Source organism: Notechis scutatus, chromosome 3 (genome assembly GCF_049901735.1).
Source record: "Notechis scutatus isolate UNSWTSFEM ecotype Mainland chromosome 3, rNotScu1.2, whole genome shotgun sequence".
Lineage (NCBI taxonomy): Eukaryota > Metazoa > Chordata > Lepidosauria > Squamata > Elapidae > Notechis > Notechis scutatus.
In genome coordinates this window covers 149181312-149194492 of record NC_142011.1, presented here as the reverse complement: position 1 = coordinate 149194492, position 13181 = coordinate 149181312, and the positions used below count along the sequence as shown (strand labels likewise).

Genomic DNA, 13181 nt, shown 5'->3' with positions numbered 1-13181 from the left:
GTTTAAGGGTTAATAATGTAATAATAATTGCTGAAAGGTGTATGCTTGGAAAGAGATGGGAAGATGCCAATTTATTTTCCTTATCCTTGCTTTGTAGTGTTTTTAGCAAGAAGCCTAGCAGCCATTTTCATAATATTTCCATTAAAAATTATATGTTGCTTCACTCCATAATTTCATTAGTGCAAGGATAGGAAGAAGGATAGTTCTTTTCTATGCAGCAATGTTCCTAGTTCCTTGGCGTCCTTTTGTTATTTCTCTCCTATTCCACTTCCTGGCAACTTTTCGGTAAATGCAAAAAAGTGCAAAAGAAAGAAAAGAAACAGGTCATCTGCAATCTTGTTCCTCATGAATTTGTTTAATCTATTCTACGCTGAATAATAAAATATAAATGTGTAGAATTTTGCCATACAGAATCATGGATCTTCCCAAAGCAGGATAGGCCATTTTACTGAGGACAGGAATGTCAAAGATATAGTAAACTATGTGAATTGAAATATGAAATATCATTTTGGCTTCATAATATTTTAAAGATAAAAAATGGTACATCTAAAGAGAGAATAAATTGTTCACTTAAAATTTAAGATGATTTGCAAATGGTTTTAGTATCCAGACTTTGAGTATTTTCAGTGAATGCAAAAGAGTTCCTTAAAGCACTTAATAAAATATAAATTCCTAAGACGTACAGAGTCTGCATAAGAGCTCTACAATATATGCAGTGTGATCAAGCTTGGATTAAAAGCATCTGTGTTCTTGTCAATAAGGAATTGTGATGAGTTCAGGGGTATTGTATTGATTGTGTATTAATACATGGTATCCTATTGGACCATAAGCTGATTGTTTAGAATGTAAATGAATCTGTTGATGGATGCAGTGACTGATGGCTTAAATTCCAATTAATCAATTGCTTCATCAGTTTCTTAATTCATATCAAATATCTCTTGAGTGTAGATGTTCTTTCAGTGGTATTAGCAAAAAATATGCTTTAGAATTAATTTTCATCAATCTCTTATAGATGCCAATATGTTTTTTCACATTCCCAAGTGACAATATTATAGCATAAATATTTGACGTATAGTTTTCTTCTGAATGAAATAAACAGAAACATTCCCCAGAGTATTGCGCTGACCCTTTCCTGCCTGTCATTTGTTAGGGATTTAACAGTCTTGCCTCTGAAGAACCTACATTTCTTTACATAGCAAAAAACTGACAACTCTTGAGTTGAGTCATAGCAAGCAACTTACTGAAATTGTAAAATATAATATTTTATGGCAATTTCCCATTTCTCAATAATTCCTTTAATTAGTACAATACTTGTCATGGTCTCTTTATTGTGACACTTGTACTAGTTAATCTTAATTTGATTGTCATTAAAAGCACCCTTTCTTGACAACTCTTGCCAATTATACAAAATAAAATCAACTATTCATAAGAAGACTGTAACAGAATACAGGCAGACAGATTTAATAATTCAGTTTTGGTGAGGCTTAACTGGATTAGTAGTTATAGCTAGTGTTCTCATTTGTGAAAAATTTATCACATACAACATTTGAGAGGCAACAGATGGAATAGATTTTATATATGAAGTATTAGCTGCTTGAAAGAAAATCTGTTAGTGTGCTTTATTTTTGAAAAAAAAATGGTGAAAGCTTAGTTCTGTGTTAATAATTCATTTTTAGATTCATTAATATAGCCTTTATACAAGGAAGAACCAAGTCTGAAACCCAGTTCTACATATGTCACAGATGCCAAGATGAGCATACAATCAAAAAAGATATACCTTCCAGTTTCATGTCTTTATTTACATTTTTCCTGAGTAGCATAGCAAATTTAAAAACAACTTAACAAATAGTTACTAACAAAATCTATTCAACATTTTGTTAAAAACTTTCTCCTATTGAGTCGTAATTGACAGCAAATCTTACTAGTGCATTGTGAAGACTATAACTCACAAGATGAATCCATGAACTAAATTATTTTCTGACTAATATGACAAGAGGTTTTAATAAAATTAATGTATTAGTTAAACATTATTAGTTAAAAAAAACAACCAGAAGGATCAAAATGTCTCTTTCAAATATTGTTTTTCCCAAACAAGAAATTGTACCTACTTTATCTTTTATTTATTTATTTATTTATTTATTTATTTATTTATTTATTTATTTATTTATTTATTTATTTATTTATTTATTTATTTATTTATTTGATTTGCCAATTGTTTACAAGATAATAAGTATAAGTGTATACATAGTTGTGAATACATGAAATGGGTACATATAAGAAAAATAAAAGAATAAGAGAAACAATAGGACAGGGACGGTAGGCACGTTGGTGCGCTTTATGCACGCCCCTACAGACCTCTTAGGAAAGGGGTGAGGTCAATAGTAGACAGTCTAAGGTTAAAGTTTTTGGGGTTTGGGGAAGAGACTACAGAGTCGGGTAGAGTATTCCAGACATTGACCACTCTATTGCTGAAGTCGTATTTCCTGCAATCAAGTTTGGTGCGGTTTACTTTGAGTTTGTATCTATTGTGTGCTCTTGTGTTGTTATGGTTGAAGCTGAAGTATTCATTGACAGGTAGGACATTGCAATGTATGATTTTATATACCATGCTTAAGTCAGACCCGAGACGGCGTAATTCAAGGTTTTCTAGTTCTAGAATTTCAAGTCTGGTGGCATAAGGTATTCTACAACGAGTAGAAGAGTGGAGAACTCTTCTTGTGAAATATTTCTGGACTTTCTCAATTGTGCTAATATCAGATACGTAATGAGGGTTCCAGACTGATGAACTGTATTCGAGTATTGGTCTAGCAAATGTTTTGTATGCTCTGGTTAGTAGTGTGATATTACCAGAGAAAAAGCTACATAGGATTAGGTTAACAACTCTTAATGCCTTTTGGCTATGTAGTTGCAGTGGGCTCTAGCACTTAGATCATTAGAGGTGAGTATTCCAAGGTCCTTTACAGAGCTTGGGTCATCAACAAGATCTTGACTATTCAGCTTGTATTTTATTTTCTGATTTTTTTTTTGCCAATATGTAAGACAGAGCATTTATTTGTTGAGATTTGAAGTTGCCATTTGTTTGACCATTCAGATACATATATGAAATATCATTTTGGCTTCATAATATTTTAAAGATAAAAAATGGTACATCTAAAGAGAGAATAAATTGTGCACTTAAAATTTAAGATGATTTGCAAATGGTTTTAGTATCCAGACTTTGAGTATTTTCAGTGAATGCAAAAGAGTTCCTTAAAGCACTTAATAAAATATAAATTCCTAAGACGTTACAGAGTCTGCATAAGAGCTCTACAATATATGCAGTGTGATCAAGCTTGGATTAAAAGCATCTGTGTTCTTGTCAATAAGGAATTGTGATGAGTTCAGGGGTATTGTATTGATTGTGTATTAATACATGGTATCCTATTGGACCATAAGCTGATTGTTTAGAATGTAAATGAATCTGTTGATGGATGCAGTGACTGATGGCTTAAATTCCAATTAATCAATTGCTTCATCAGTTTCTTAATTCATATCAAATATCTCTTGAGTGTAGATGTTCTTTCAGTGGTATTAGCAAAAAATATGCTTTAGAATTAATTTTCATCAATCTCTTATAGATGCCAATATGTTTTTCACATTCCCAAGTGACAATATTATAGCATAAATATTTGACGTATAGTTTTCTTCTGAATGAAATAAACAGAAACATTCCCCAGAGTATTGTGCTGACCCTTTCCTGCCTGTCATTTGTTAGGGATTTAACAGTCTTGCCTCTGAAGAACCTACATTTCTTTACATAGCAAAAAACTGACAACTCTTGAGTTGAGTCATAGCAAACAACTTACTGAAATTGTAAAATATAATATTTTATGGCAATTTCCCATTTCTCAATAATTCCTTTAATTAGTACAATACTTGTCATGGTCTCTTTATCGTGACACTTGTACTAGTTAATCTTAATTTGATTATCATTAAAAGCACCCTTTCTTGACAACTCTTGCCAATTATACAAAATAAAATCAACTATTCATAAGAAGACTGTAACAGAATACAGGCAGACAGATTTAATAATTCAGTTTTGGTGAGGCTTAACTGGATTAGTTGTTATAGCTAGTGTTCTCATTTGTGAAAAATTTATCACATACAACATTTGAGAGGCAACAGATGGAATAGATTTTATATATGAAGTATTAGCTGCTTGAAAGAAAATCTGTTAGTGTGCTTTATTTTTGAAAAAAAAATGGTGAAAGCTTAGTTCTGTGTTAATAATTCATTTTTAGATTCATTAATATAGCCTTTATACAAGGAAGAACCAAGTCTGAAACCCAGTTCTACATATGTCACAGAGGCCAAGATGAGCATACAATCAAAAAAGATATACCTTCCAGTTTCATGTCTTTATTTACATTTTTCCTGAGTAGCATAGCAAATTTAAAAACAACTTAACAAATAGTTACTAACAAAATCTATTCAACATTTTGTTAAAAACTTTCTCCTATTGAGTCGTAATTGACAGCAAATCTTACTAGTGCATTGTGAAGACTATAACTCACAAGATGAATCCATGAACTAAATTATTTTCTGACTAATATGACAAGAGGTTTTAATAAAATTAATGTATTAGTTAAACATTATTAGTTAAAAAAAACAACCAGAAGGATCAAAATGTCTCTTTCAAATATTGTTTTTCCCAAACAAGAAATTGTACCTACTTTACCTTGCAAATTATTATTTGCAAACAGTAATACCTTGCATTTTATTCCTAAGCTAATTTGAACTACTGCTCTTCATATTCCAATGCAATCAACATACTCATAGTTATATGATCACGTTTAGCTCTCCCCTCATGTACTTTTTAATGTTTTAAAAATGGATTCATTACTTGGATGAGATGAACCGAGGTAAACAAATACAGGAAGAAAGATTTTAAAGATTTTTATGGAATAAATTGTGATATATCAAGAAGTAGGATTGAAACAAATTCTATGAAGGCCAGTGTCCAAGAAAAAGTTATGAAAGAGAAAGTTGTAAGAAAGTTGAAAATGCTAAGGCTGCAAATGTAAGTGGTGTAACTAGAGAAATGTTAGTAGTTTTGAAATGTATGTATTACTGTGATCAAAACCCTGAAATATAAAACAAATTTGAAAAAAAAAATCTGAAACTATGATTCCAGTAAAAATGTTAATAGAAAGTAAGCATCTCTCTATGGATTCTATATAGTTTTGATGTTCTCTTTTATAAGGAAAAAAATAGCAAGAATGAATGCAAAATGTATAGCAAGATTAATTTATTAAGTATGTGTGCCCTTCATTTGACAGAATTCTGATTCTAGAGGTGAAAAAAGGCAGTTGGCAAATTTTGGGAAGTCAAAGGTTGTGATTGAGCAGATCATTAACTAATGTATGAATGTAAAAGGATTTTTTTCTTTGCTGATTTTTGATAAAGCTATTAGGCCTGAGTTGCAGCATGAGTAGATAGTCAGTTGATGGAGTAGATGGTCAGTAATGTGTTGAGTGATATATGACAAAGTGAAAATGTTTGGGAGAATAAATAAAAAGTTTAGCACACGGTTTGATATTGAGAAATGAGTACAACAAAGGTGTAATATGTTCTCTGTCATTCAATGCATTTATTGATACATAACGAATGCTTGTGATGTTAGATGTGTGTTGGTTGGAGATGTGAATATTTGTGTACATTATATGGAGATCATACCATGTGACTGGATAGCAATCCAAATTATTTGTAGCAAATGTTCAAAATATTGTGTAAGGATGCAATAAGGATAAATGTGAAATATATATGAAAAACAAAATCAGTTATGCTTGACCTGGAAAATTGAGTGAACGTAGCAACGTTTCGGCAGAATCTCATCTGCCATCATCAGGCTTCTGTATTGTGTTCGTCTGTGAGTTAGACTTTCACAGCCATTTCTGTTTTAAATTTGGGGCTAGCCTACTGCTGTGCCAGAATGTTTTTTTCTTCATCCTGATTGGTTGGGAGTCTTGGTCTGTGTTTATTGGTCTTGGAGTTTGCTGTGTTCTGCTTGATTGGTGTTTCTAATATCTTCTGTCTGTTTTGTGGCTTTTTTTGTCTTGATTGGCTGGCAACATTGCGTTTCTTGTATTGGAGGCTTTTAGTGCAGCTTGGCTCCGAGTAAATGGACGGCTATCATTTATTAGGAAGCTAGGTTTCATCTGGGTGCCTGGTTGGGGTGTGTTTGAGCTGGAGGTATCAGGGGGGATCTGTTTGTGCCCAGGTGTTTGCCTGGCTTGTGGTGTGGAGATTTTTTTGTTTGTGTGTGCAGGCTTTCAAATAATTGACAGTCTGGTGGAATCATCTCTTCTATTCATGCTTGAAAAAAGACCTGAAAGAGATTGAAAAAAGACCTGAAAGACCAAGAAAGTCATTACTGGATGGAACTGAATTAGATCCTAAAAGGTTGAGAGTATCTGTAGAGATTCTTGGTCATCCAGGTTATAAAAAAAAGAAGAGAGGGAAAAAGACACACACACCCCCAGCCATCAGAACTGATGAAGCTTCTTGGATGAGAAGCGAAACATTTTCTTCTTTCTCTAGGAAAAAGCATTCCAGTTGCCTTTTGAAGAAAAAAAACACCTTTGAGAGAAAAGAGAGAGAGGTGAGAAGTTTAAGGAACAAAAAGTAGTGTATTCATTGTAGGATGGATGTGGTAGTAAGAGATGGTTTGCATGAATAAAAAAAAGTTATTGAATGTTAAGTGAATGGTGTTTGTGCAAATTATATTTAGTTATGTTTCCATTTCTTTTATTATGGATTTAATTTCTTTGTTCTCTCTGCTTTCCATGATACTGCTTACTCCAAATGTAAGCAGGAATCTATTAGGCTCTGTTTAAATAAGTATGAATCCAAAAGAATCAACTGCCATAAAGTACTGAAGTTTATTGTAACTTTAGTACCTTGTCTAATTAGGATAGGCAAATGCAGATCTTAGTTTCTTTTTTTAATAGATATGCCATTTCCAAGATCACTGGAATTCATTAATATATGATACATTCTTGTAAGTATATGACCATTGAATCAATTGATTACAGCAAATGTTATAATCAGATTAACTGATTTTATTATTGTTTGCTACCCAAAGTCTGAGATAGGCAGCTATAGAAATTGAATAAATGAATAAATAAGTCACTTAATCATAGCCCTGCATTTTCATGAGATTGCTTCTTGATATATATTCTGCTGTCTCCTCTAGAGGTTTCATTAAAAAATGCCTGAATAGTATGTTTTTTAAAAGGTTAGTATTTTAAGAACTAAGAAACATTAATAGATTTGTTGAACCTGAAAAGTGGATCAATATTTAAAAAACAAATTGTTAAAGATGAAGGTTGCAATCATGTGGCCCTGAAGTCAGCAAAATATCTTCAATGTTTGATTGCAGATATTTTCCCCAGAATAATGTGTACACTTTTTCCATGCTTACATATTACCATATTTTAGGGATAGAGCTCAAAATGCTCCAAAGTTTAGAATTACAGAATATTTAATTTAGTCCATTTATTTTAATTATGATGTGCAGAGAAAACAATTAGCCCTATTTGCTTACTTTTATGCCTAAAAATGTTTCTATATTTGGAACCATTGTCCTTTTCTCCATATTAAGACCATTTTGCATTAAAAGGGGTTAAACGTGGTTTGATCTACTGATGGCTTTTATTGTTACATGTAAATTCTGAATTTGAGCAACAGCAGTGCTGGAAAGAAAAAGATGAACAGGCTTGTTCTTCAATCACGCTTCTAGTCCTGTTAAAAATAAGTACTTTATAAATTAAAGCTATGTTGGAAGTCAGAAAGATGGTTTGGGACTTAAATTGTTTGAAGCTGTGCCTCGTCTTAAGATTGTGTAGCTTCCACAGCAATCCCAGGAGAAGATGGTTTAAAGAGTTACAGTCTACTGCTTCATGTATACTTCTCAGAGGTGGTATTGAGCAGGTTCTGAACAGTGCTGGAGAACCGGTAGCGGAAATTTTGAGTAGTTCAGAGAATGGACAAATACCATCTCTGAAATCCCTTTTTTCTTATTTAAATCTGTAGTGCTGCACTTTCTTACAGATGACAGAAAATTCAATAAAATATCAATAAAATTCAATAAAAAATCAATAAAACTTTAATTGAAGGCATATAAAGTTCCTTCTTATAGATAGCATTAAAAGTTTCAAATTTTCCTAATTTCTTCTAAACCTATATTTGAACATTATGTAATATGAATATTATTGTTTTGCTTTGATACTCTGGCTAATGTACTTCACACACATGCTATTCTACATTTTTGCAGAAATAAAAGGGAACCCATAAATTAAACTGGGATTTTAATTTTGTAGGGCATTTCCCCAACATTTCCTTTGTCTTAATTGTGATTGGGAAAAATCTAAATATTAAGGGACATATGGTATAAAACCAACATAAATTCAGTGGCCATTTTAACAAAATGGAATACATTACTGCTAATTGGTACTATAAGGAATAAATACTGGGGGGAAATAAGCAGTTACATAACATATATTGTATAACTTTTGCACATCTTATTTATTCATTTGTTTATTCCTTCTTTCAGGTTTTAAGGTTTGCCAACATATATGGGCTTTTTTTTAAAAAAAGGATAACCGATAATTGACACCAATGCAGCCTCTGTATGATAGTACTGCCTAACCAGTAGCAAATAGGAATACTGTAGAACCATTTCTGAAAATAAGTGTGGGGCTTGAAAAGTGAACCATTTCTTTAATACTAAATTAATATCAACATGCTTAAGTCTTTCCAACATTCCCTGTTAGTTTACTCCCAATTTGCAGGCTTTCTTTTGTAAAAGGAAGAATAATCAGAAACATGATAGCTTTTATTCCAGCTATAGCTTATCTCTCCAAATTCTGTTTCTTGAAATTATGCAAGACTGTGCTCAGAATTGTCCTTTCAAACTATTGCATGCAGCTAAATAAGAGAGCCAGCAAGGTTTTTTAAACTCTCAAATTAGATACAGAGTCAAATAATATCTCTTTGCTTATCAAATAATCTCTTTGCTTGGACCTTCTCATTAACATCTTGCCTGGTTGCCATGGGTGACTAGAAAGTGCCCCCAGGTGGTTATACAAAATTCCTGATTTGCAGCACATTCCCCAGGATGATTCTAGCCTTTAAAAAATAAATAAAAATCAATCAGACATGCTCAGTTCTGTGCTGAGTGAACTCTCATCAATTATCAAGCCAGCTCTTTAATGCCTGCAGCTTTCATTTTATTTTATGAAGAGCTTTGCTGCTTGTATCCTTTTTGTCAGCTATGGCCCAATAAGTTAGACTGATGATGGGCTGCTGTCTTATTCTCATTCACATCTTATAGAACAAATTGGGACTTACTTCTGAGTAAATGTTCATTGGGTTGAGTTGTTAATCTTTGTTTTTGGAAAGGGAAAATGCCAGGTGAAAAGTGTAAAAGAACTCTATTTGAATTTCAGCTCAAGTTATGTTAAGAGGAAATTGTGGCATTTGAGACTTTCTGTAATTCAAATTTGTTAATTGGCACTCAGATGACTTTAAATACTAATACTTAGAAATCATACTTATGTAGATTATATTGCTGAGTTCCGGATTGCCAGCTATAAATCCAGGTTCAGATGAAAGAAAAGTAGCTGGAAAGAAATAAGCTTTACCAACAAGCTTGGGCACAATTTATTATAAACATATGCTATATTGAGCACAAGTTTAATGTTGGTAAGTTAAAATCTCCCCCCCCCCCCCTCTTTCCAAACCGCCACAAGTGGCTGCTAGGAAAATGAGTCTTTTTTCCAAAGTGGCTTTAAAAATCTCATAAATGGTTCAGCAGACAGATTGCTAACATTTTTGTAAGCTCAGAACTTTTGTGAGCTTATTGACAAAATTGCTTTTGCACTGATTAACACCAGAAGATTAAAAAGCTAGTTGGCATTGATAGGGGTTAGGAGTAATCACTGATTTAGTATTATTGTAATTAAATGTATGTGGAATATTACGGCAATATAAATTTTTCTGAGCTTTAAAAAGAGGGTAGTAATATAATAATGCATATAATAGTATAACTACTGTGTAGTAGTTTATTATTTGAATACATACTAGTTTCTACCCATTCTGTAGAACACACAGAAACAGTCAGATAAACAAATGCCTCATTGTGCTGTAAACCTTTTCGAATCCAAATTTCATTTTTAACTGTTTGAAAATATAGTTCCCCAAAGCCTCTGATAAAAACCAGTGAGATTTTTAAAAATCCACATTTTTTTCTGATTTTTCTAAATTTAAAAATTGACATGCTATTGAACTTGTTATACGTAAAAATATTATTGTCATTATGAAACTCGATTAAGCAAGCACAGTTTGACAATGGATACATTGATAAAATATAATGTGTAAATGGTGGACTGATTCACAGTGTAATGTTTTTTAATATCAGTGGGTCTGTTCTATTACTAAATCAGAATAAACTTTATGTAAATTATAAGTAAAAGAAAATAAGAGTAAATGCTTTTGCCATGAGTTACTTCTCATCTTTAGTATTGCCGATATAATTTTATGCTCTTTAAACTTCATTATGCAAACTTAAGAATTAGTTTATCATGTACGTTAAAAAGTCTTGCCAATAGTGCTAAAGAATGATTTTAAAATGTCTGGGTAGAGGGACATTTTATTGTTTAGGTTTTGCAATAGTGATCAGTGTTGAAAGCTGAGTTGGCACAAACTAGTCTCTTTTTCTGGATAAAAGGGAAACGGACTATGCGATAAGTTATTGATGAAATTAACTGCTGAAGTGGAGAGGAAATGCAGCTCGCCGATACATGTCATAGTGTGAGCTCTATTAAATGAATATATGTGCAGTCAACCATTCAGAGGAGCCACACTGGTCTTGAACTGCATTGATCTATAGCATAATTCTAAATGAAATTGATGGATGAGAGCAGTCATTGACAGGAAGGGTAAAGAGAACCATGAAATGTCTTGTATCTGCAAAGTATGATGGAAAATAGACTGTTGATTGGAATATACTATAGGAGTCTAATGTTCTCGTGTTGTCTTATACTTATTTACAATGTGTTCATTTCAATAACTGTCTGAAAAATGCTTGCCTTGTATTTTCTAGAAGTTAATTATTTTGTACAGACTGTACTCCCATCTTTTTTAAAAAATAGAAATGTTTTTAAATTTGAAATACAGTATTAGTAAAACTGTCTATAGGAAAAGAAATTTCTTTATGTCTTATGCTCTACCAGAATTAACAGTGATAGAATTGTAGGAGACTTCAATTTTACAAAAAATCATAGCTCAGTTTCTATTTTAGTAGAATCTAAAATATGTAATGTTCTTGGGGTTTTGTTTTGGTTTTGCAATTTTAAGGTTCCTGTTTTATTCGAACTGATCAACTGGATGGAGAGACAGACTGGAAACTAAAAGTTGCTGTTAGTTGCACACAGAGATTACCAGCTTTAGGGGTAAGCATTATGGTTCAACATTTTAGTCCTTTCATTGCAGTTATATAATTATTTGTTTTGGAATTCTTTTTTTAATCAACATATATAATATCAAACTTCTGAAATCAATAAATATTTCAAAACTTTAGAAGAGTAACATAGTGAGAAGAAGGGCTTCTAAATTGTAACTTCAGAATTTCTTAAGAATATCTGCAGATTGTTCATTACAGTTTTATTATTTTTTATGACTGTATTTGTGAGTCAAATTTAAGGGCCCATTTCAAATATTTTTAAATGACTCCAATCAATTTCTCGAAAGCTTATGTCTTTCTGGAGTCACCCAGTATTTGGAACTCAAGTGGAAAGTTACTTCAAACCCAGCACAGACATATATATTGGACCCTTAAAAATGTCATGCATCTTTCTAAGCTTGCATCTTTTCCATGGGCTTCTGGGAAAATTGGGAAGTTTGTTACAGAGAGGTATGTGATTACACTCTGTCACTGCTGACAGGTATGGTAAGTGCACTCACATCTAATTCAAAGCCCTCTTCAGCTTCGAATCTGAATATTACACACCAAGACTTCTTCCCATATATGACAAATTAAACCCTTGGATCTTTTGGAGTGTGAGGAAAGGGTTGCGGTCAAATGAGCAGAGATGGATGACTACTATGAATCTCTTTTCTTGATTTGCTCATCATGGAATGTGCACTTCAGTAAAAGAAAAAGTGCTTTTAATGTTTGTTTGTTTTTTCAGATCTTTGAACTATCACTATCTCAGTTTTTATAAAAGGAATGTAATTGTTTTTATTTTTAATTACCTTCAAACCCACAGTGCAGGATGATTAATACATGCACTAAATCAAATCAATATAGTTTAAAAACTATATCAAAATATAATTGTTATACCGTAACGGTATATAAATGGTGGCAATAATATTACAGTTGTAAAATTAGGCACAAGAAAAAACTGAAAACCAGTGCAAACCTTTCAAAGCTCACTAGATTATTTGAGGCCAGTCATCTCTCAGCAAAAGTACTTGCTTTAAGGAAAACTGAAGGAGGGAGTGCTAGCTGGGTCTTTGAGTTTTGGAGAACATACAAGATACAAATCAAGTATTGTTACAGCATTGCATTTATTTGTTAATACACAGCTATAACATCTATAATGCAATAATTTCATAATTGTATTTTCTTTGTTGTATGCCATTTTAGTGATATTCAGAAAGTTAAATCTACAGAGATAAGATAGAGTCATAAAACTGGTCTTTTAATGGTACTGTAAGCTTTATTAAATATTAATTTTTGTTAATAGATGATTTGTTTTAATTTTGGTCTGTTGGCAAAGGGCTGGCTTTTTCTTTAATGCATCAGGTCTGTTTTAATGTAAAACCACTCTGAGATTTTTTTAAATTAATTTGTTTTATATAAATGCAATAAAATAGAGGGCAATTAAAAATAGTTTGGCACTGGATATTCTGATATTGTTTACCCCAAAAAAATTTTTTCACAGGAACATAGAATATGATTCTACATACAGAATGTAATAATTTTCTTTGCCTAAAGCAAATTCTTGTTTTATAAATAACAGTTGCTCTTGTAGTTGTAAGCCATCTGAACCATACGGTGAACTGGGAAACACATATTTTTAATGGCCCAGGAACCACAAATTGTGCAAGGTGCTACATCTGTCCATGGTGCTTTGAAC

General features: G+C 32.2%; 1 protein-coding gene across 4 annotated transcripts in view; it reads left to right on the top strand.

Annotated features, from left to right (window-relative positions):
- ATP9B (ATPase phospholipid transporting 9B) overlaps positions 1-13181 on the top strand; it is a 153029-nt gene that overhangs the window by 49548 nt on the left and 90300 nt on the right. For all 4 annotated transcript variants that reach the window (XM_087961446.1, XM_026669929.2, XM_026669928.2 and 1 more), the window contains exon 8: positions 11398-11492. In XM_087961446.1, coding sequence (XP_087817572.1) covers positions 11398-11492 — 95 coding nt within the window. The remainder of the gene's footprint in view (positions 1-11397; positions 11493-13181) is intronic.